The 24853-nt window shown below is 42.6% G+C and overlaps 1 protein-coding gene across 1 annotated transcript; it reads left to right on the top strand.

Moving 5' to 3' along the window:
• The first annotated feature begins 329 nt into the window (after positions 1-329).
• On the top strand, positions 330-24375 carry LOC128843683 (C-type lectin domain family 1 member A-like). Its single transcript, XM_054040721.1, has 7 exons — positions 330-381; positions 4562-4657; positions 6331-6423; positions 14415-14603; positions 17216-17370; positions 22213-22319; positions 23485-24375. The coding sequence occupies exons 2-7, from the start codon at positions 4564-4566 to the stop codon at positions 23633-23635; spliced, it is 789 nt and encodes a 262-aa protein (XP_053896696.1). The 5' UTR covers positions 330-381; positions 4562-4563; the 3' UTR covers positions 23636-24375.
• The last annotated feature ends 478 nt before the right edge of the window (positions 24376-24853 follow it).

Here is a 24853-nt window from a genome sequence, read left to right as displayed (position 1 = left end):
CTTGGACACAGGCTGAGCATTTGTTTCTTAGTCACAGTTGCTTCACGCAGTAATTAATGTATGTAAATGTCCAAACCAATCTCTATAGTTAATGCCTGAGTCCTAGTCATCCATAAAGATGAAAGACCCTTTTGTCTGAGCGCATTGTGTAGGTGCAACATCCGTCGAAGTAGCAGAGCGAGAACTTCCTGTGCAGTTTCAGTCAGAACATCACAGAGCAAATAATTTTCCTCTCTCATTCATGCTGACCCTCTTATAGCAGGACAAACAGTTTCTGCCTCTCTCTGACTCCTCAGAGGATTTGATACAGGAGTGGATGGGTACACCTCCTCAAGTTCTATTCCCAGACTCCTGCTCACTGACCAGAGGACACCTCCACAGGTATCATGTCTAAGTATTTTCATCTTTCATTGTTAGGGATTGTAACTGCTGTAAGATTTCCCTCTTCTGTCTAAATTAGGAAGTGAGTGTTAATGGGTGACATTTTCAAAAGTACCTAAGAACCAGATTGAAATCAATGAGATTTAGGAGCCTAAATGTGCCTAAAAATCTGGCCTTAAGTGACTTAGGAGCATAATTCATGTTGAAAATCAATGGGACTGGGCCTAGGAAGAGACATAGGCAGATACTGGGAGTGGGGAAGCAGTCTCGGGGGAATAGTTAGTGTTTGGGGGAATCCATGCTACTGTTCCTTTAAGGGCCCAGGAGCCTTGTAGTGTAGTGTGGGGCAAAGCTCCCCTCTCTCCCAGCCAACCAGGATGAGTCCTGGGAAGGAGGGCCACATATATGCTTCTTCCTCCCTCATAAAAGGGAAACTCTAGCAGGAGGAGGACTGCTGCTTGTTGACCTCTCCAAGCCAATAGGTGAAAGGACAGAGTAAAAAGGGGCCAGCTGGTGAGAAGCTGAATGAGGACTGCTGCTGACCCATATCAGAACTTGTCTGAATGAGTACCCAGTTCTAAATGAAAGGCTGAGTTCAAGGGGCTAAAGAAGAGGTTTTGTACAGTGTGCGAAAGGTTAATAAAGAGACCCCACTAAGGAGTACCTGTTTGAAGTACTCAAGTCATAGAAAATGATTGCAGGCACTAAGGGAGATCGGACAGCAGCAATCCTGGAGATCCGAGCACAGCCACAAGAGGACTTGCTCCAGGGTGGTGCACCATTGCAGGCACTTACACTCCTGAGTCAGTTGGGCACTTTTGAAAATCCTACCCATTATCTTTATTTAAAAGGATTTTAGACATCTCTAACTTGTGTATTGTTCTTTCCCCCTTCTGGTAAAGTTTAGTCTAAGCAGCAAAACATGTGTGTTTGGGATGTATGATGTTGGTCAATCCATGTATCTTATGGTTCTGCATTTGTAACTGAATGTTCTTTTTACCATATTCACCAAATCTGCAAGATTGCCAAAAAGGAGGGTACCAACTTTATGGCAGATATCTCAGTATTAACAAAGCATCTGGTCCTGTCTGAAGAAACAAGGTAGCAACTTAGCCTTATTTTTTGGTTTATATTAATTTCTAACAATAAACAACTGTATATTGAATCCAGAGCTAGGTGGCCAGTCAGGTGTTAACTGTGAATGAATGCCAACCCTCATTTATATAACATCTGATGAAATGTTTTGGAAGAGAGCGTAAGAAAAATGTTAATAAAATCTCTAGATGATACTGTATTGGAAGGCATTTGGAACCATAGAGAAGTCTGAGAAATGATACCTCAGGATTTAGGGGGATGAGAAATATGGGCAGGACCCAAAAAAGTGAAATTGAGTCAAATAAACTGGTCTCTATGCAACACACTCACAACTGAGATCACCTGAGATGTTTATGTTAATAAGCCTAGATATGGACGCATTGACACTCAGTTGAGAACACTTTCAGTGGAATGTCTTGAATTCTAATTTTCTCTCCTAGTTTTTCTGCTATTCCTTGAGATTTTCTGGCCTTTGAGGTGTGATGCAAGGCTTGCTTACTTATTTATTTATTTTATTTTCATTCCTGCATTTTTTTAATTAGAGTGTTATCCAGGAATAGGGTTGGGATGATATGTTTTTAGCTTTCCTTCATATCACAGCATTATGATAGTTTGAATTCATTAGGGCCCTTAGGCAAAAAATTTCAAAAGTGCCTATGGGACTTAGTCCCATTGATTTTTTTTTTTCCCAATAGACCATAGGTTCCTATGTCATGAAAGTACTTCAAAAATGGTACCTCCTATTCAGAAAAGAACTTAAGCCTGTGAACTGCAGGACTAAACCCCACTGAGCTTCAGGTGTAAAATATAGAAACCATTGTTTTAGTTACTAAAGTCAGTGGATATGACTCATACTGTGCACAGGAAACTTTCTTGAGAGAGACCATGTCCTTTTTCCACACTAATCCGTCAGAACAAAACTATACTTAAGGTTGTTCAGAGTATGGTAGCTCAATTTTGTATTACATACTCTGCATCATTTTAAAAAAATAAGTATAGCCTTAATTTACAATCTCTTAATGTTCTAATGTTTGTTTTTGTTAAACTTCCAACTTCTAATTTATAGTTTGCCATCTTTGTTTAGTTATTTTGCTTCAGTTACTGATATACATTGACAATCAGCTTGGTTTTTGTCCCATAACCTATAAATAGAGGTCAGATATTTAAAAAGATGTATGTGATTTTTCTTCATTCCAATACTCTCCTTGGTTTCAGTCATCCAGTCAATTGTAACATGAAATAGGTCTCAATATTTGTTTGTTCTGCCAGTGAATACATGGAGTCCACTTCCTATTTCACTGCACCAGTTTGATGCTGGTGAAATTCCATAAATGTCACTGGAGTTACACTAGAATGAACCTGGTATAACTCAGGCCCATTGATCTGTAATCTCTAGGGCTATCAAGCGATACAAAAATTAATTGTGCGATTAATCACACTGTTAAACAAAATAGAATACAATTGATTTAAATATTTTTGGATGTTTTCCACAGTTTCAAATATATTGATTTCAATTACAACCACAGAATATAAAGTGTACAGTGCTCACTTTATATTTATTTTCTATTACAAATATTTGCACTGTAAAAAGTACAAGAAATAGTATTTTTCAATTCACCTAATAAAAGTACTGTAGTGCAATCTCCTTATCATAAAAGTTGAACTTACAAATGTAGAATTATGTAGAAAAAAACCCTGCAAGTCTAATTAGTCCTAATTATTTTTCAACCAGTAACTCAGACAAACAAGTTTGTTTACATTTTCAGGAAATAATGCTGCTCCCTTCTTGTTTATAATGTCAAGTGAGAACAGGTGTTCACATGGCACTGTTATAGTTGGTGTCACAAGATATGAATCTTTAGCACATCTGGCATGTAAATATGTCCCTTCATGGTTCAACCACCATTCCAGAGGATATGCGTCCATATTGATGATGGGTTCTGCTCAATAATGATCCAAAGCAGTGCAGACTGAGGCATGTTCATTTTCATCATCATAGTCAGATGCCACCAGCAGAAGGTTGATTTTCTTTTTTGGTGTTTCGTGTCCTGTAGTTTTCTCATCGGAATGTTACTCTTTGAAGACTTCTGGAAGCATGCTCCCCATCTTGTACCTCTCAGATTTTGGAAGGCACTTCAGATTCTTAAACCTTGAGTTGAGTGCTGTAGCTATCTTTAGAAATTTCACATTGGTACATTCTTTGCCTTTTGTCAAATCTGCAGTGAAAGTGTTCTTAAAACAAAGAACATGTGCTGGGTCATCATCCAAGACCGCTATAACATGAAATATATGGCAGAATGCAGGTAAAACAGCAAGAGACATACACTTCTCCTCCAAGGAGTTCAGTCACAAATTTAATTAATGCATTATTTTGTAACGAGCATCATCAGCATGGAATAGTGTCCTCTGGAATGGTGGCCAAAGCATGAAGGGGCATACGAATGTTTAACATATCTGGCATGTAAATACCTTTGCAGTGCTGGCTACAAAAGTGCCATACAAACACCTGTTCTCAATTTCAGGTGACAATGTAAATAAAAAGCGGGCAGCATTATCTCCTGTAAATGTAAACAAGCTTGTTTGTTTTGGCTGAAGAAGTATGTCTGAGTGGACTTGTAGGATCTACATTTTACATTGTTTTGTTTTTTAGTGTAGTTATGTAACAAAAAAAAATCTACATTTGTAAATTGCACTTTCACAATAAAGAGACTGCACTACAGTACTTGTATTAGATGAATTGAAAAATACTATTTCTTTTGATTATCATTTTTACAGTGCAAATATTTGTAATCAAAATAATAATATAAAGTGAGCACTGTACACTTTGTATTCTGTGTTGTAGTTGAAATAAATATATTTGAAAATGTAGAAAAACATGTAAAAATATTTAATAATCTTCAATTGGTATTCTATTATTTAATAGTGCAATTAAACTGTGATTAATCACAAATAATTTTTAAAATCCTGATTAATTTTTTTGAGTTAATCATGTGAGTTATCTGGGATTAATCAATAGCCCTAGTATTCTCATCAGTCTCCTCCATCCACTAAATTAGTTTAAACATTATATCTTATATTCCACCAGAAATGAGTGAGCAGGAAGTGACCTACACAGAACTGAAATTTCACACATCTGCTCAACAGCAAAGGAGACAAACAGTGGAGAAGACCAAAAGCAAAGGTATTATACATAACAAGCTGCTAACACTGTGCATATTGCTATTTTACAATCCAGAGTCATACCTCTTCCTCATACCTCTTCCTCCAATAACTTTCCTTGATATTATATGTCAGAATTCAGAAAATTTAATTTATTGTACTCTGGTGTTTCTGCCAATGGCAAGTTACTGAGACCTGATCACTGCCTTGAATGCCAAATGCAAGAAATAATCATGCACGGTCAGGGAAGGTCACAGACCTGGAAGCTAATAGGAGTCTTCTCCAGTCACTCTCATTGGCTGCTGGGCTGAGCAATCATCCAATCAGCTATTACTGGTCTGGATTAACTTGTTTTCTTTTTTTTCTCTATAAATCCCCTCGTGTAACAAGGCAGAAGTCAACCACCAACAGTCTGGGGTTAGGATGAAGCTTCCTGTATGGGCAGGTTATTCTATAATTGTCCATTATAGGAGGTGGACTGTGACATTTTGGGGATCACCCAGACCAGAAAGGGGTTACTCTCATCCTTCCTTATATATTTGGCTGCCTTAATGCAAGCTGCTATGGCTCAGAGTCCTGACACCAGTAGCCAGCCTACAAACATGAAGGTCTCCCCTTGGCTTCCACCAGCCTAGTTACTCCTTGCAGGGTGACCTCACCAGCCGTTCTGGTACCAAATTTCCCCAAATTCATCTACCCTGAGTTCTTAACTCCCAGGCACTTAGACTTTTCCCTTCTTGTTCATCACCCCTGAAGAAGTGAAACCTGCCTCCAGTTATCAGTTCACTTTGGCACATACACTCTACCCAGTTTTCACAACAGAGACCTGCCTGGGGGAAAATGAACAAAAGGTTTATTTAACAGAAAAATCAGACTCAAAGACAAAAATAGAAAGGGAGGCAAAACCATACAAGTTACACAGAAAATAAACAAAAAGACGCAGCTTCAGCTTTTACACTTCTATACTAAACAAATTCCACTTTGTAATGCAAGTCACCCTAGTGCCTTTGTGCAGTTTCCCAGCATGCTCCCTGTCAGAGAGGGGATCCAGCCTTTCCTGAACAGTACCACACCTAAATGCTGGCCCTCATTTTCTAGATAAAAGCTTTGGTTTCAAGCCCCCCTTTTAAGACTTTTTTCTTTTTATTTTCTCCTGGCATGTGGATTTAGGGTGGGGAAATTCTAGCCAGGTTGCCTTAATGTTTTCCCATTAATTCTAATGGCCCATCATGTTTCTTTTTCCAGGTTGAACAAAGCCAGGTGCATGGAGCTAGTCTCTTCTGGTTGTGGAGGCAGCCCCTCCCTGCCAGGCTGACCACCTCCCTGTTGTGTGGCAGAGCTGAATGTTGCAGCACAGATTAGGAGCACAGTTTTATATTCTACACAAATACATAAATTCATAATCACAGGCTGCGTACACGTCTCATAATGACCATCAAGTTCAGAACATTACAAGCTTTCAATAAAAGACCTTACTTGACATATTTGTATACACAGTAACATTGTATCCAACCAGTTGATTGAATTGCTTATTATTTGTGGTTGAGACCCGCTGTTCTCTCTCCTCTTGCGGTGTCTGGATCCTGATTCTCACAGGGACATTAAACTTTCTTCTGGATCAGTCTGGTAATGTCCACTCTCAGAGACAAGACACTGTTTTCACTGCCTGGCTTGGCCCTGTCTCCTTTCTTTCAGACACTCCATCTCCTCGGTGGCAGCTCATTGCACTGACTCTTGGGATCTTCTGCCTGGTGCTGCTGGTAACGCTCGGGATCCTGGGTGCTGAGGGTGAGTACATCCAACGAAGGCACTAAGGCTACAATCCTGCAATGAGCTCAAAGAGTCTCCAGGATCCCCCTACACAGAGCCCTGTGCAGGATCAGGGCTTCAGAAGTGATCTGAACCATTGCAACACTGTACAGGAATCATTCAAAGTGGAAGCCTGAGCGCTAATTTAGCACAGTTAAGGTTTTGATTGCATTTCCACTTAAAGCGGGATTAAATCCCTTAGCTTCACTCTTAAATGATTAATTTAAGTCTCCAAATATGGGTCAATATCTCTTTAAGAGTCTATTTAATGTTCTTTGCATTTTCAATGAAATATCCATGAAATTCTTTAAAAATCTAGATAATTCCTTTTAAATTTGCCCATGTTTTCCTGTCACTACTTAGAATCATAGAATCATAGAATCATAGAATATCAGAGTTGGAAGGGACCTCAAGAGGTCATCTAGTCCAACCCCCTGCTCAAAGCAGGACCAATTCCCAGCTAAATCATCCCAGCCAGGGCTTTGTCAAGCCGGGACTTAAAAACCTCCAAGGAAGGAGACTCCACCACCTCCCTAGGTAACGCATTCCAGTGTTTCACCACCCTCCTAGTGAAATAGTTTTTCCTGATATCCAACCTGGACCTCCCCCACCGCAACTTCAGACCATTGCTCCTTGTTCTGTCATCTGCCACCACTGAGAACAGCCGAGCTCCATCCTCTTTGGAACCCCCCTTCAGGTAGTTGAAGGCTGCTATCAAATCCCCCCTCATTCTTCTCTTCTGGAGACTAAACAATCCCAGTTCTCTCAGCCTCTCCTCATAAGTCATGTGCTCCAGCCCCCTAATAATTTTTGTTGCCCTCCGTTGGACTCTTTCCAATTTTTCCACATCCTTCTTGTAGTGTGGGGCCCAAAACTGGACACAGTATTCCAGATGAGGCCTCACCAATGTCGAATAAAGGGGAACGATCACGTTCCTCGATCTGCTGGCAATGCCCCTACTTATACAGCCCAAAATGCCGTTAGCCTTCTTGGCAACAAGAGCACACTGTTGACTCATATCCAGCTTCTCGTCCACTGTGACCCCTAGGTCCTTTTCAGCAGAACTGCTACCTAGCCATTCGGTCCCTAGTCTGTAGCAGTGCATGGGATTCTTCCGTCCTAAGTGCAGGACTCTGCACTTGTCCTTGTTGAACCTCATCAGGTTTTTTTCTGCCCAATCCTCTAATTTGTCTAGGTCCCTCTGTATCCGATCCTTACCCTCTAGTGTATCTACCACGCCTCCTAGTTTAGTGTCATCTGCAAACTTGCTGAGAGTGCAGTCCACACCATCCTCCAGATCATTAATAAAGATATTAAACAAAACCGGCCCCAGGACCGACCCTTGGGGCATTCCGCTTGAAACCAGCTGCCAACTAGACATGGAGCCATTGATCACTACCCGTTGAGCCCGACGATCTAGCCAGCTTTCTATCCACCTTACAGTCCATTCATCCAGCCCATACTTCTTTAACTTGGTGGCAAGAATACTGTGGGAGACAGTATCAAAAGCTTTGCTAAAGTCAAGAAATAACACATCCACTGCTTTCCCCTCATCCACAGAGCCAGTTATCTCATCATAGAAGGCAATTAGGTTAGTCAGGCACGACTTCCCCTTCGTGAATCCATGCTGACTGTTCCTGATCACTTTCCTCTCCTCTAAATGTTTCATAATTGATTCCTTGAGGACCTGCTCCATAATTTTTCCAGGGACTGAGGTGAGGCTGACTGGCGTGTAGTTCCCCGGATCCTCCTTCTTCCCTTTTTTAAAGATGGGCACTACATTAGCCTTTTTCCAGTCATCCGGGACCTCCCCCGATCGCCATGAGTTTTCAAAAATAATGGCTAATGGCTGTGCAATCTCACCCGCCAACTCCTTTAGCACCCTCGGATGCAGCGCATCCGGCCCCATGGACTTGTGCACGTCCAGTTTTTCTAAATAGTCCCGAACCACTTCTTTCTCCACAGAGGGCTGGTCACCTTCTCCCCATGCTGTACTGCCCAGTGCAGCAATCTGGGAGCTGACCTTGTGCGTGAAGACAGAGGCAAAAAAATCATTGAGTACATTAGCTTTTTCCACATCCTCGGTCACTAGGTTGCCTCCCTCAATCACACTTTCCTTGATTTTCTTCTTGTTGCTAACATACCTGAAGAAACCCTTCTTGTTACTCTTAACATCTCTTGCTAACTGCAACTCCAAGTTGATTTGGCCTTCCTGATTTCACTCCTGCACGCCTGAGCAATATTTTTATACTCCTCCCTGGTCATTTGTCCAATCTTCCACTTCTTATAAGCCTCTTTTTTGCGTTTAAGATCAGCAAGGATTTCACTGTTTAGCCAAGCTGGTCGCCTGCCATATTTACTATTCTTTCTACACATCGGGATGGTTTGTTCCTGCAACCTCAATAAGGATTCTTTAAAATACAGCCAGCTCTCCTGGACCCCTTTGCCCTTCATGTTATTCTCCCAGGGGATCCTGCCCATCTGTTCCCTGAGGGAGTCAAAGTCTGCTTTTCTGAAGTCCAGGGTCCATATTCTGCTGCTCTCCTTTCTTCCTTGTGTCAGGATCCTGAACTCGACCATCTCATGGTCACTGCCTCCCAGGTTCCCATCCACTTTTGCTTCCCCTACTAGTTCTTCCCTGTTTGTGAGCAGCAGGTCAAGAAAAGCTTTGCCCCTAGTTGGTTCCTCCAGCACTTGCACCAGGAAATTGTCCCCTACGCTTTCCAAAAATTTCCTGGATTGCCTGTGCACCGCTGTATTGCTCTCCCAGCAGATATCAGGGTGATTAAAGTCTCCCATGAGAACCAGGGCCTGCGATCTAGCAACTTCTGCTAGTTGCCAGAAGAAAGCCTCGTTCACCTCATCCCCCTGGTCTGGTGGTCTATAGCAGACTCCAACCACGACATCACCCTTGTTGCTCCCACTTCTCAACTTTATCCAGAGACTCTCAGGTTTTTCTGCAGTATCATACCGGAGCTCTGAGCAGTCATACTCCTCTCTTACATACAACGCAACTCCCCCACCTTTTCTGCCCTGCCTGTCCTTCCTGAACAGTTTATATCCATCCATGACAGTACTCCAGTCATGTGAGTTATCCCACCAAGCCTCTGTTATTCCAATCACATCATAGTTCCCTGACTGTGCCAGGACTTCCAGTTCTCCCTGCTTGTTTCCCAGGCTTCTTGCATTTGTGTATAGGCACTTAAGATAACTCATCGATCGTCCCTCTTTCTCAGCATGAGACAGGAGTCCTCCCCTCTTGCGCTCTCCTGCTTGTGCTTCCTCCCAGGATCCCATTTCCCCACTTACCTCAGGGTTTTGGTCTCCTTCTCCCGGTGAACCTAGTTTAAAGCCCTCCTCACTAGGTTAGCCAGCCTGCTGGCGAAGATGCTCTTCCCTCTCTTCCTTAGGTGGAGCCCGTCTCTGCCTAGCACTCCTTCTTCTTGGAACACCATCCCATGGTCGAAGAATCCAAAGCCTTTTCTCCGACACCACCTGCGTAGCCATTCGTTGACTTCCACGATTCGACGGTCTCTACCCCGGCCTTTTCCTTGCACAGGGAGGATGGACGAGAACACCACTTGCGCCTCAAACTCCTTTATCCTTCTTCCCAGAGCCACGTAGTCTGCAGTGATCCGCTCAAGGTCATTCTTGGCAGTATCATTGGTGCCCACGTGGAGAAGCAGGAAGGGGTAGCGATCCGAGGGCTTGATGAGTTTCGGCAGTCTCTCCGTCACATCGTGTATCCTAGCTCCTGGCAAGCAGCAGACCTCTCAGTTTTCCCGGTCAGGGCGGCAGATAGATGACTCAGTCCCCCTGAGGAGGGAGTCCCCGACCACCACCACCCTCCTCCTCCTCTTGGGAGTGGTGGTCGTGGAACCCCCATCCCTAGGACAGTGCATCTTCTGCCTTCCCATCGGTGGAGTCTCCTTCTGCTCCCTTCCCTCAGATGGGCCATCTAGTCCACTCTCCGCATTAGCACCTGTAGAGAGAACATGGAAACGATTGCTCACCTGTATCTCCATTGCTGGTGCATGGACGCTCCTCTTTCTTCTTCTGGAGGTCACATGCTGCCAAACCTCCTCACAATCCTTCTGTCCCTGCTGCGCCTGCTCTGAATCTTCAGAACATTGTGGCCGAAGAAGCATCTCCTGACGTCTGTCCAGGAAATCTTCATTTTCCCTTATGCAACGCAGAGTCGATACTTGTTTCTCCAGCCCTCGAACCTTCTCCTCCAATATGGAGACCAGCTTGCACTTTGTACAGACAAAGTCACTTCTGTCCTGTGGAAGAAAGACAAACATGGCACAACCTGTGCAGGTTACAACAGCTGATCGCTCACCTTCCATATCACCGTCCTCTTAGGAGCTTCCTCAACTGTTGCAGGAACTACTCGGAGAAACCTGCAGATGAAAGCCTCAGTGCACTCTCCCCACGCGAGCTCCCAGGCAAACTCCCGCTGTTAGCCTCTGCTGTTCGCCGCTCAGCTGGTTCGCTGCTGACTGCCCTTATATACCAGTCAGGCCCACTCAAGGCCCACCAACACAGCCCCCCTAATGCAGCACTTAGCGTACCTCCTCTCGGACAGCTCCCAGGCAAACTCCCGCTGTTAGCCTCTGCTGTTCGCCGCTCAGCTGGTTCGCTGCTGACTGCCCTTATATACCAGTCAGGCCCACTCAAGGCCCACCTGGAACAAAGCACTCCCAATTCACACTTTTCAAACAAACAAGCAAGCAATCAAGCACACGGTCAAACTGACGAACTGTCCCAGCAGCAGACACTCAGATACTCACCAACACAGCCCCCCTAATGCAGCACTTAGCGTACCTCCTCTCGGACAGCTCCCAGGCAAACTCCCGCTGTTAGCCTCTGCTGTTCGCCGCTCAGCTGGTTCGCTGCTGACTGCCCTTATATACCAGTCAGGCCCACTCAAGGCCCACCTGGAACAAAGCACTCCCAATTCACACTTTTCAAACAAACAAGCAAGCAATCAAGCACACGGTCAAACTGACCAACTGTCCCAGCAGCAGACACTCAGATACTCACCAACACAGCCCCCCTAATGCAGTACTTAGCGTACCTCCTCTCGGACAGCTCCCAGGCAAACTCCCGCTGTTAGCCTCTGCTGTTCGCCGCTTTGTCATTTACTCAGTTTCACTATAACTCAGATATAGGCAAGATAGTTAAACTCTAAAATGTAAAAATGTATGTAGCAACATCAATATAATCTGTTTCTTGAATATAAAATGTTTTTTGTGTAAATGGTGTTTCACACAGATGGGGTTAGACATAGAACAGGAACATGGTTTAAATGGGGCTGTCTGTGTATGATTCACATGAAATGGAGGTCACTCTTATTGCTTCCATCCCCAACACACCCCTCTGATCTCGCCCACCCAGATCCCAGCACATATGCCCAGAAGCCCCACCTTCCCACTCACACCCCTTCCCTCCCCAGCATCCCCAGTCACCCATTGTTCCTTTGGTAAACAGCAGAGCAGCTGCACAGGGAAATAAGTGGGGTGAGAGGCTGAGGAGAGAGGGCATGTGGGTGAATGGACACATGAGTAGGCGGGGGGTGTCAGAATCACATGTGGAGAGTCTTGGCCACAAATGGTAGTTGAGCTGGGTAGGGCCTGGAAGGCACTAGTGGGATGGACCAGGTCTCTTTTCTGCTGAACCCCTGTGGTTTGTGAAAGGGGAGTCTCTGCTCTGATGAACAACAAATGGTCTTTGGGTCTAAGTCACATTCTGAAGAACTCTTGTCAGAACAGAGATCCTCTGACAAACCACGGATGAGAAACTTCCCAGAGTGGAGAGCTTCTCCCTTTTCCTCTCCTGCACAAGATCGTCTCCCAGCTCCAGGCCAATGTCTCCACCGTGCTCCTCTAACACTTCGCTCCATAGTTCTTACAATTCCATTTCCCTCACATATTTCCCTCTGCTCACCATCCAATCTTTGTTTTCCTAGAGCCTCACTCCCAGCCACCACTCCTATGTCACAGCATATTGTCCCATGCTCCTCCACAGCCCTGCTCTTCAACTTGCCTCCTCCATTTACATCCCCAATCTTCAACATATCTCCTCCATCAGTCACAGAAACTGAGCTCTACAGTCACCCCACAGGTGGCCCTTCTAAGACAAAGCCAAGGCTCATTTATGGTGGTGTCACTGCAAGTAACTCACTGGTCTATTCATATAAAATGAATTTTGGTTTCCAGATTTGTTAGTTTTGCAGTTTTCACCACAATAAATGTATGCAGGGAGAGTTCAGCCAAAACTGCCAAACCTACAGTTAGAGTCCTGTCTCACCAGCGACAGGGAAATACTGTTTGATAGTCATTGCTCATGCTTCATTGTTGCATGGTGTGATTTGCAAGAAGCTTCATGCTGAGTGAGAATCTTGTAAAGGTAAATTGGGCGCCCAGAGGATCAGGATAGCTCTCTCTTTAACAATGACCACCTTGCAGCTTTCCCCCTGCTTCTGTTTTACAGGAAACCTCGATCCACTATTCTCCTAACTACTTCTTCAAAAACACATGGTAGTTCTGGAAACACTCCCCTACCCCTCAACTGAATCATCCTTCCTGCTGATTGGGAGGGGGAGACTGAGGTCCAACCACATTTTGATGTTTCCTGGGAGTACCCAGGGTTGTGAGACACTTAGCTACCACCTTTCAGAGTAGCAGCCGTGTTAGTCTGTATCCGCAAAAAGACAGGAGTACTTGTGGCACCTTAGAGACTAACAAATTTATTTGAGCATAAGCTTTCGTGGGCTTTCTTCGGATGCAACCACCTGTCCTTGGTGGGAGGAAGCCTTGTATTTGCCTATCATAGGTCAGCTCCCAACTCCACCAGCCGTGGGCAACACAAACACTCCCCTCTAGGCTTCACTCTTCAGGTTAGCAGTAGGTACCCTCAAACCCTCAAAGTGTCTCTCTGGAGTGTCTAGCCCCTGGTCCACTGGACACTAAGTATTCACTGATTTGTTGCTTCCAAAGAAGCAGTACACCCCAGCTCACCAGTTTCTCCTCAGATCACTGCTCTGCTTAGCACGCAGAACTTAGATATGTGTATAGTGAAATCAAATAAAAGTCTTTAACAAAGCACAAAGATTCAAGTTGTAGCAAGTAGAAATACTGGAAACAAATGGTTACATATAAAATAACAATCATAACACACTTTCAAATGCCTAGACTTTATTGACATGCTAGTCTCAAGACTTGTAGAATATTGCTCACCCAAAATCCTTGTAGCCAGGCTGGCAGTGACCCTCCTTTCATGAGACAAGCACACTGCCAAATTGCCTCCTGAGCGAAGGATTCAGTGCATCCCCTTGCCCACCAAGATTTAGCAGAACAATCTTTTGGTTTTATTCATGAACCGGACACCCCACTGCTGTTTGTCTTCCTGTAGATTTTCTCTTGTAGATTTCACAGTCTCTCAATATGTAAATAGGCATCCATTGTGAGGTTTGCAATACACAAATGACCATACAGGGAGATAGGTGTCTATTACTTCCTCCCTGAAAGGAACATTTCTAAGGTATGTTGCCTCCTGGTGAGCTGCCGTAACTCCAAGACCTTAACAACATAATTATCAATGTAGCTACATAATGTCTTAAATATAATCGATGCATATATTTTGCAATGATCATGATGACCAGTGGGCTACTGGCTCTTCGTAGAGACCTCACATGTCACCCTTTGATTAATAGTTATGCAGATGTCTAACCCAGGGAATCCCTGTAAAAGTGTATTCAACCCTGTGCCCTCTGCTGGTTGGCAACAAGTGGTCCCTGGGCCACACCCATAGCTTCACAGCTGTCTTGTACCAGCCCTGGCTCTATGCAACATTTAAAGGAATTTTTAAAATTGTGCCTCTATATTGTAAACCATAGTTTAGTTTTGAAAGACACTTTTTGGTGTAGTATACTATTGTGAATTTAACTGTTTTCATTTCCCATCAAGCAAACAGATGGCAGGAAAAGTTCACCCAGCAGCAGGAAATTCTGGAAAATCTCACTCACCAGCAGGAAATTCTGGAAAACCTCACCCAGAAGCTACAAGAAATTCAGGAGAAAACCTCTCAGGAAAAGGAAGATCTCCAGGCCAAGAATGCAGAGCTTTCTAAGTCTTTGCAGTCCTTACAGACAAAAGGTACCAGTCTATGGCTTTCTAATGGCAACTACTGTGTGTTCCTTGTATGTGACTTCAGACTGAAATAAACTGTGAGCAGAATCCCCTACACTGATTATACACCTGGAGCCAGACCCTGAGTCATAAGAATATAAGAATGGCCATAATGGATCAGATCAATGGTCCATCTAGCCCAGTAATTTGTCTTCTGACAGTTGCCAATGTTAGGTGCTTCTGAGGGAATGAACAAAAGAGGGCAATTATTGAGTGCTCCATGCCCTGTTGTTCACTCCCAGCTTCTGGCTGTCAGAGGGTAGGATGGAGTTGCATCCCTGACAAACTAGATTAATAGCAATTGATGGACCTACCTAGATGGATTTATATAGTGGCATTATGATATTTACTGTCTTATTAAATATCCCTTTCCTAATGGTTCCTAACATTCTGTTATCTTTTGTGATTGCCACTGTACATTGAGCAGATGTTTTCAGAGAACTATCCACAGTGACTCCAAGATCTCTTTTTTGAGTGATTACAGCTAAATTAGAGCCTATCATTTTCTATAAAAAGCAACAGAGGGTCCTGTGGCACCTTTAAGACTAACAGAAGTATTGGAGCATAAGCTTTCGTGGGTGAATGCCCACTTCATCAGACGCAAGTAATAGATTTTCTATGTATAATTGGGATTATGTTTTCCAATATGCATTACTTTGCATTTATCAATGCTGAATTTCATCTGCTATTTTGTTGCTCAGTCACACAGTTTTGTGAGATCTCTTTGTAACTCCTCACAGTCTGTTTGGACTGAGTAATTTTGTATTGTGTGTAAATTTTGCCACCTCACTGTTAATCACTTTTTCCAGATCATTTATGAATATGTTGACCAGCACTGGTCCCAGTACAGACCCCTGGGGGACATCATCTTTACCTATCTCCATTCTTAAAATTGGCCATTTATTCCTATCCTTTGTTTCTTGTCTTGTAACCAGTTATTTACCCATGAGAGGACATTCCCTCTTATCCCATGACTGCTTACTTTGCTTAAGAGCCTTTGGTGAAGGATTTTGTCAAGGCTTTCTGAAAGTACAAATACACTATACCCACTGGATCACCCTTGTCCAGGTGTTTGTTGACCTCCTCAAAGAATTCTAGTAGATTGGTGAGGCATGATTTGCCTTTACAAAAGCCATGTTGATTCTTCCCCAACTAATTGTATTCATCTATGTGTCTGATAAAGTCCACTGAAATCTTTTCAATTATTTCAATACGCTTTAAGTCAGGTCCCAGATGAATATGCTTTCTAAACAAAGAGCTATATAGCCATTCATTTTGATGTTTTTTACACCTCATTTAATTAGTTTAATTACAGTAGAACCCTTTTATCCTTGTCCATATTAGCAACTGTCTATCCAAGTGTTCCTTTTGCCCTGTTCTGCAAAGATGCAGCCTAACAACTCACAAACCACTTAAAATACATTACAAGTGAAGACAGGGGATAGGGGCAATTTTTTTTAAATATTTCAAAACGTGTTGAATACATTATGCGATGACTATTATTAATCCACCTCTGAACAGAGGATTCAATGCAATGTAGAAGCAATTGGCATGGTAATTGAGGCTTATATTCAGATGGGCTGAGCACCCAAATGAACATTGAAATGAATGGGAGTGTGTGTGCTCAGCACTTCCACAAACCAGGCCCTAGTTCTGTGCTATCTGTTGCCAAATGAACAAGAAAACTGAGGGGCATAAGTGGAATTAATACCCCAGCTGTTCATGTCCAGAGACCACAATTTAAATACTGGATTTATAGTCATAAGGAAAATGAGTTTGGTGCAAATAGTTTTATGTTCACTGTTATAGCCATGATAGGGTGTGTGTTATTAGGGAACTGGTGCCCAATCCAGTGCTCATTGAAGGCAGTGGGACTACACAGTTTACCAATTTGTGTATTTCAGTGTTTCTTTAAGCAATCTCCTAATATGCATATTGTGGAACACTTTTGGTCCTTTGTATGGAAATTGCTTTATGAATGTCAGTCACAATAATTGGTAATAGCCCACAATATCATCTACCCACAGTGTTTCATTTTCAGGCGCTATGACATGACATGGGGTTTTCAATGAGATTTGGCAAAATAAACTGAATAGAATTCCCTTGCCCTGTACCATGTGCTTGGATGTAAACAGAATCCTCTTAGAGGGCAGCACACAACCACTCAGGGCTCTCTGTTACCTGCATGACATTTTATGCCACTAGATACTTTCTATTGATTCAGTTACCTTGTACTTGCTGTGCCGGACATATTTGCATGGATTCTAGTAGAGATTTAAACTAGGAATTGACAAAGATCTGAGCCATGCAACACGGACTGTCATCCTCTTTCCTCCTTCACATTTACAGTACCACAAAACAAAACAAGTTAAAAAAAAAAGGTCTTTATGGTTGAAAGGGAAATGAGCTCGTCAGCAGCAAAATGACTGCACACTGTGCAATCAGACAGTGGAGTGTCAGCAGCCAGTAATGGTCCCTGTAGGTTTCGGAATGATTTGTTAGTCAGAAGATGCCAATCTTCAATTTCATTACATACAGGAACACAGAAATCTGACCAATCTATTTGTTTTCTTTTGAAGGAAACAAATGCAGAATCTGTTCAAAGGACGAATGGATGCAAAATGGAGAGGACTGTTACTACTTCTCTACTAAAATAAAAACTTGGTTTGAATGTAAAGAGTATTGCTCTTCCCTGGGCTCCAGACTGCTGAAGATAGACAGCAAGGAGGAGCTGGTAGAGTCTATTTTACTTTTTATATAACCTCTTATATATCCCAAATTACACATGCAGGTTTGTCAGGATACTAGTTATAGTTTACTTGGGTATAGTACACAAATGTTTATGGGGAAAAAACTACCAGAATGATTTGAAACAATTCTGGTTTAAACCATGCAGAGGCTCATGATAGAGGTTACCAGAAGGTCAGACTAACTGATGAGTGTTAAATTATTGGGAAGAGGTAACTGTCCATATAGTAAGTGGGTATGCACCACAGTTAGGAGATGATCAAAAGGTAAAAGAGGAGTTTTGCCTTATTGAAAACATACCACCTAATGAGGAGATAATTGTCAGAGCAGGTCTAAATGCACATGTTGGAACTGCAAAGGCTGTATATGAAACAGTCCACGGGCGGCACGGCATTGCAACCAGAAACTCTGAAGGGGAAACAAATACTGGGATGAGATGTAGTGATTGCAGACACACAATTTCAAAAGAGGGAAAGCCACCTCATAACTTATGCCAGTGGAGGACACAAGTCCTAAATTGATTTCTTTTTATCAAGAAGTGATAGATAAATAATCAAGTGTAAGATAAAACCTGGTGAATGCATTGTGAACCAGCACAGACTTCCTCTTATAGATTTTAGAATGCAGAGACCTCGGAAATATCTTTAAGCAAGAAGTAATATGTAGTCTTCCTGACTATATAGAAGAATGGCTGGAGGATAACTGGTACAAAGTAAAGTTAATGTTGCTGAAACAGTACATGAAGTCCTAGGAGTGACGAAACTAGTGCCAAAAGGGTAAAAAGGGAAATGTGGATGTGGAATCCTCAAGTTAAAGAATCAGTTGAGAAGGAAAAGGTAACCCTTAAAAAATGGCAGGCCAGTGGGTTGAGCATTGATAAGATGGTGTGTATGGAGGCAAAAAAAAAGAAGGCTAAAAGAAGCGTTGTGACAGCTAAAAATGTGGCCAGTGAGGAGGATGTGAGGGAGAAAAGACCATCTACAAACTCACTAAGACAATAGAGAAAAGATGAGGAATGTGAATGAGTTTGCTTATATTCCAAATAAATAGGCAATCAATCAATATAGTCTGGAGTGATTATTTTGAGACAGTGATGAATGAGGAGAACTCAAGGGAGGAATTAAGAAAATGAAAGCTGATAGATTTCAGAGTAGCAGGAGGAAGAGTTTGTTGATGCACTTAGGGAAGTAAAAAAGGAGAGAAAGGACCTGGGCCATATGAAGTACATATGGATATGTTGAAGACATTGGGAAAGGAAAGTGTAAAGTATTTTACAAGTCTGTTTAATGATATTCTTAAGAAAGAGAAAATGCTGAATGCATGGTGTTAAAGCTTTCTGGTTCCCATTTTTAAATGTACAGGAAATATTACACTATGTGCTAATTATCACCTAATTAAACTGACTTTATATGCTATGAAACTATGGGAGGAATTATTGAAAATGGTCTGCATGGAAGAGTTGAAATTTGAAAGGGTGACTATTGATTTATGGAGTATAATTGATGCCATATTTCCTCTACAAAACCTCATGGAGAAGTACAGAGGAAAAAAGACAGCATCTGGGTATTGTCTTTGTGGACTTGGAGAAGGCATATGATTGTGTTCCAAGAGAATTAGTTTGGTGAAGTTTGTGGTAAAGAGGTCTGCCAGAAGGCTATGGCTGTCTTATCTAGGCGTGAGTACCATAGCCCAAACTAAATGGGGCTACAGCAAAGAATTTCCAGGATACATTGGCCTTTACCAGTGTGTAACAGTGAACAGTGACAACACAGTTTTGAGCGGGTGGGATTTAGAGTGAATGCTGGTAAGACTGAGGCTTTGATAACTGAGGGAGGAGGACCACTAGAAAGGATATCACAGGCAGAGAGTTCAGAAGAGTGAAAGAATTTAAATACCTGGGATCAATGTTTGCTGACATTGGTGCTATCCTGAGTGATGCCCAGCATCGTATCAAAGCTGCTTGTTACAAATGATGGTTGCTGACCCCAGTTCTCTGTGGCAAAAAGATGCCAATAAAGTTAGAAGGTAGAGTGTATATAAGTGTAATTAACCCATTCTAATGTACAAAACAGATACCTGACCAACCACAAGAAAGGAAATCAGTATGCTCTCCACCACAGAATTGAACATGTTAGATGATCAAATAGTTGCACACTCCATGATAGGAGACAAAATAAGGTTGTGAGGACGTAATGTGAGTTGCCCCAATTGAAGACAAGTTGAGAGAGGCAAGGCTCTGTTGATATGGACATATCCAGCAGAGACCTGAGAGTTATATTGGTAGGATGGCTTTTGCAATGATTGTGAATGGAAGACAACCAAGGGAGAGACAAAAGACTCAGTACCTGGACCAGATATCAGCGGACCTTAGAGAAACCAATTTGCACAACAAATCAAGCATACAATCATGAGTTTTGGAAGAAGGCTATAAAAGTCACTGACTCCAAATAAGGGAAGTGGCAAGAAATAATAATAATAATTAATAATAAATTATTATTATTATTCTCCTTCCAATCCTCAGGAATATTAAAATACACTCCTAACTTTAACATTACATTAATATCATGAATCTACAAGAAGTCCTGACCAGAATGGGGAGAAAAGGCAAACACATGACATCACACACAAAAAAATGAGGAATCCTTGTGGCACCTTAGAAACTAACAAATTTATTTGGGCCTAAGCTTTCGTGAGCTAGAACCCACTTCATCAGATGCATGAAGTGAAAAATACAGGAGCAGGTATAAATACATGAAAGGCATAGGCGTGCACAGCCAATTTCATTAGGGTGTGCTCCCAGCCCCACCCCCATCCTGCCCCCATCCGCTCCCTCCTACTTCCCGCCCCCGACTGCCCCCCTAAGAACTCCCAACCCCCCCTGCTCCTTGTCCCCTGACTACCACCTCCTGGGACCCCTGCCCTTAACTGCCCCCCAGAACCCCTTCCCCTATCTAAGCCTCCCTGCTCCTTGTCCCCTGACTGCCCCCCTAGGACCCTTCTCCTCTCTCCCCCTCAGTGCAGCCCCTGCCAGGGTCCAGGCTTCTCCCCTCTGCCCCACCAGTGCAGCTCCTGCCAGGGTCTGGGCTTCTCCTCCCCCCACACGTGGCTCCAGCCCCGTCTGGGGCTTCTCTTCCCCCACCCCCGCATGGCTCCTGCCGGTGTCTGGAGCTTCTCCCACTGCACCCAGCCCTAGCCTAGCTGGGCTCCCTTGGGTCACCTGATGTCTGCTGTGGCCGGAGTGGAGCCTGGCTGGCAGGGAGCAGCCATTCACGTGGACGCCATGGCCACCAGCCCAAGAGGTGCGGGGTGGCCCTAGGTGAGCAGGGGCTCCTGTGCTGCTGCTGATAACCCCGCACTCCCGCCCACACCTAACCCTAAGGCTTTTTTTTTTTTTTTTTTTGTGAGACTCACTTGGCCCCTGCCGGAGCAGGGAGGGAGGAAGCAGTTGATTTGAGCCTGCCCGGCAAACAGCTGAGGAGGGGAGAGGGAAGGATCAGCCTTCCCAGCCGGAGCTCAGGGCATTAGGGTGTGCTGGGGCGCACCTGGCACACCCCGTGCACACGCTTATGATGAAAGGATGGGGGGTTGCTTTACCAAATGTGAGGTCAGTCTAACGAGATAAATCAATTAACAGTACGATACCAAGGAAGGAAAAATAACTTTTGAAGTGATAAGAGAGTGGCCCATTACAGACAGTTGACAAGAAGGTATGAGTAACAGTAGGGAGAAATTAGTATTGGGGAAATTAAGTTTAGGTTTTCTAATGACCCAACTACTCCCAGTCTTTATTCAGGCCTAATCTGATGGTATACAGTTTGCAACTCTGAAACATGACATTACCACATTCATCGGGTTTGGCTAAATCCTCAGTAAGACCTGGAATGTAAACCTAATGTTTTCTGTTGTTTACCCTTGCATCACTGCTGTGACAAACAAACAGAACAAACAAACAATAAACAACCAGTTAGCCTGATCCTGGAAACATTTTGCCAGATCTTAAAGTGGCTAATACAGTTGTGCGAACTGTGTGACATTCCTGAGAAATCTATCCAGGAACTAAACTGCAAGTGGCAATCACAGAGAGAAAGAAGATGTCTCTCCTTATCTTTACGAGTCATTCCTTTCTCCCTGTCTGAGAGTTTTTCTTGTTTTCTCTTGGGAAGAAATAGGATTGGACTTCAACTACAGCAAAAGAAAAAGCTACCACCTATAATTACCCCTCTTGTTCCAAGTGCTTTTTATATCATCTAAAGAACAAGCAAGCAAGGGATTTTACCTTGGAAAAATCTCTTTAAGCCAAAAAAATGCAAATTTTTCAAATAAATTTTACATATCTTCTAAGTTTCAAATGTTTTCACTCATTTTGTTTTGGCTTTTTTAATTGATGTGTTTTAGCAAAAGGTTACAAAGTATTTATGATGGTCATTTATATTGAATGTAAGCCTGCCATAACTCCAAGCAGACCGTGTACCACAATTATTTTCTTTTTACTGTTGTGCAACAGTAAAATGTGCATAACAGAGCTGTTTAGACAACAAGATTTTGATCTCTTGGGACATTCTGATATTTCAATATTTGTTTTCATCCCTATCTGGTTCTTGTTCTGTGCATAACAGAGCCCCAGTCCTGAATGGGTCCTCTAGTTGTGCCCATGTTGCAAATAAATAGTAATAATAATGAGACAACTAGTCTCCGTAGATGCCTCAGCACAAGATTTACATTCTCTTCCCTCACAGCCGTACAGCTATGGAAAGGACAGAGAAGGAGGATGAAACATGGATTGTTTTTATCTTTTCCTTTTCTTTCTTTTGCGTTTTTTTTCCTCCAGGTCTCCCTAAAAAAACTGAATTATTCCTCTTACTGGATTGGATTATCCCGTAATGGAGCAGATGGGCCCTGGCTATGGGAGGACAGCACAGCTCTCTCCATTGATGTGTAAGCCACAGTGTGAACCTGTTCAGTTCCCTGTACATTTATATAAAGCTGGCATGAAACAAATGGGAGAAAGAGGTTCCAATGGACTGAACTCAGTAATGTGTGTGACTATGTGGGTTAGGATCTTAATCTCCTTGCTTCCAAGTCAGTGCCATAGGCAGCAAAGGACAGTAGGGTGGGGTGGAGTTGAGTCTTTTGTAATATAACCTGAAATCCAGAAAAAAACAGATTTCTTAGTCTGTATTTTTCAAAGGAGTTACATTTCCAAATCCCATGAATTTCAACAGTGTATGGGCACCTAACTTCCTTAGAAAATCCTAATCTTAGTAAACAGACACATGGAAAACCTACTTAGATAGACTTCTGCTACTTCATTCTAGTTTCTGTATTTCTGTATTTCTTCATTCTTTATTAGTAAAAGGTATTTGCATGAAACAGAATCTCTTTCTTCAGAGCCCATCTCCTCCTGATACTTATTTTGACTTTTCATGAATAAATGTGAGTTTCGTGACCTGCCATGCTCACCCCCACTTCTCTACATCTGAAAATCAGTGCACAATTAGCCATCAATTAGGAGTAGACCTGAATGATGTTTTTTCCTGAAGAAAATTTCAGTTTTTCACAGCTAATTAGATGAGTAACAATTTGGGGGTGTGGCTTTCATTCTTTGAATGAAAGATAGAAGTTTTTGGCAGAAAGCAGTTGAGTTTTGCAAACAAACAAACAAAAATGTTTAAACAAAAACCATTGAAAAACAACTTTGATGGGAAAAAAAATTCAACCGGCCTTATTCAGTTCTCTAGTGAGTAGTGAGGTGCCCTGGTAGAGCTCTTTGGGATCCTAGAACAGGAATAGAAAATGGTGCAGCAGGTCAAGTTTCAGGTGCACTGGTAGCTCCGCACACTATGGGGCAGATGCTCAGCTCATGCAAATTGTCATCATTTCATTGACTTCAGTGGAAATATGACAATTTACACAAACTAAAGCTCTGCCCCCCCCCCACATGATTCTCACCAGATGTCGTATTCCCCACTTTCATAACCACCAATGAATATAATTTTTTAACAACTCTCCTGCCCACCAGAATGACCCACTGTTAATAGCTACTTATGATTTTGCCATGTCATTGGTATGACTGACATTAATGTGTGTCTTTCCATCCCAGCTCTTTAGTACAGAAAAATTACCGTGAAGAATGTGCAGCTTTCTCTCTTTCTGAAATACGCTCCAGTGTTTGTACAACCACCCGTAGGTGTGCCTGTGAGAAGCAGGTAGTTGAGTTGAAGTCCCTTGCACTGTTACGAGGAAAAACATAGAAACTCTGAGATTCATATCTGGAAACATCCCAGACGGAAAGAGAAACTCGGAAAGAATTGCTGCTTCTTGGCTTTGCTGAGCTGTCTGTTGCTATTTTTATACAGTACTGCAGTTATCAAATTCTTTGCTGTATAACTATATATAATGTCAAATGTTTGTAACAGTCTTTTCCTCACTTATAATTGCAAAAATGGAGGTACTGAATTTTCTACCCTTTTTCACATGTCTGCTGTCAACCACATTTGGGCAATTTTTGTCATTGAGTACATGTGTGTTTGGATGTATGGAGGTTCGCTGGAAGGGACATGGAAAGGGGTAGGAGCTTCACATCTCTGCCAGCCAATTAGATAATTTGTTGACTCCTATTACTTTCTGTCTTCCCGTTAGTCAATGTCAGATATTATTGCGTTGTAGTTCTGAGACCCAACTGTGTGTTGCTAATTTGAGAAAGGCTGCACAAGGTGACTGTGAGCTCAGTGTTGACCAGTTTATTTTTTCCTGTAAAATTTTCTAAGCTCTGTATGGGCAGAGATTGTGTTTTGAAAATACAAGCTATGCAGACCACCTGAGTCTAGCGTAAGATCACTGGTTGATGTCTGCATCTACTCTGGAAAAGGGAGATTAGGTATAAATAGGGAATCTTTGTTAAAAGTATGTGTTTCAAGTTCTGACCATTCTAGCTGGTGGCAGCCCTTCTCAAATTAGCAACTTGAGTATGAGAAATTCCTGTGTGATTTCAGCCAGAACACTGTTAAGTGAATATTTATTTCCCTGTTCAAAACATATGTTTGGTTATGATTCACTCAAAGATTGGGGATTGTTTTTTCTTGTACCCAAGCCACTTCATTGCACTCCAGGTTCCAGAGAGGTAAAGTGACTTGGCTGTAGTGAGCAGATCCAGAGTTGAGCCAGGAAGTGCACTCAGGTCTCCATTTGGTTACATTTGCCTCCCTAGTAAGGCAAGTCGGGAATGAACACAGAGACCATGGGCTAGACTCTGATCTTGTTTATATCACTATGAATAGGGAGTGAATGTATTAACTTCAATGAAGTTACACTGGGTTTACACCAGTTTATACCAGTGTAAAATACAGAAGAATCTCGCCCCATGTTTTAAGAAGTGCAGAGACACTAGCTGATCAATAGTTTCTTAAACAACCTTGTTTAATAAATTCAATATTTAACTGACCTCAAACAAGTTAAATTTAACACCTTAG

Source organism: Malaclemys terrapin, chromosome 1 (assembly GCF_027887155.1).
Source record: "Malaclemys terrapin pileata isolate rMalTer1 chromosome 1, rMalTer1.hap1, whole genome shotgun sequence".
NCBI lineage: Eukaryota > Metazoa > Chordata > Testudines > Emydidae > Malaclemys > Malaclemys terrapin.
This window is presented reverse-complemented; position numbering and strand designations above follow the sequence as displayed.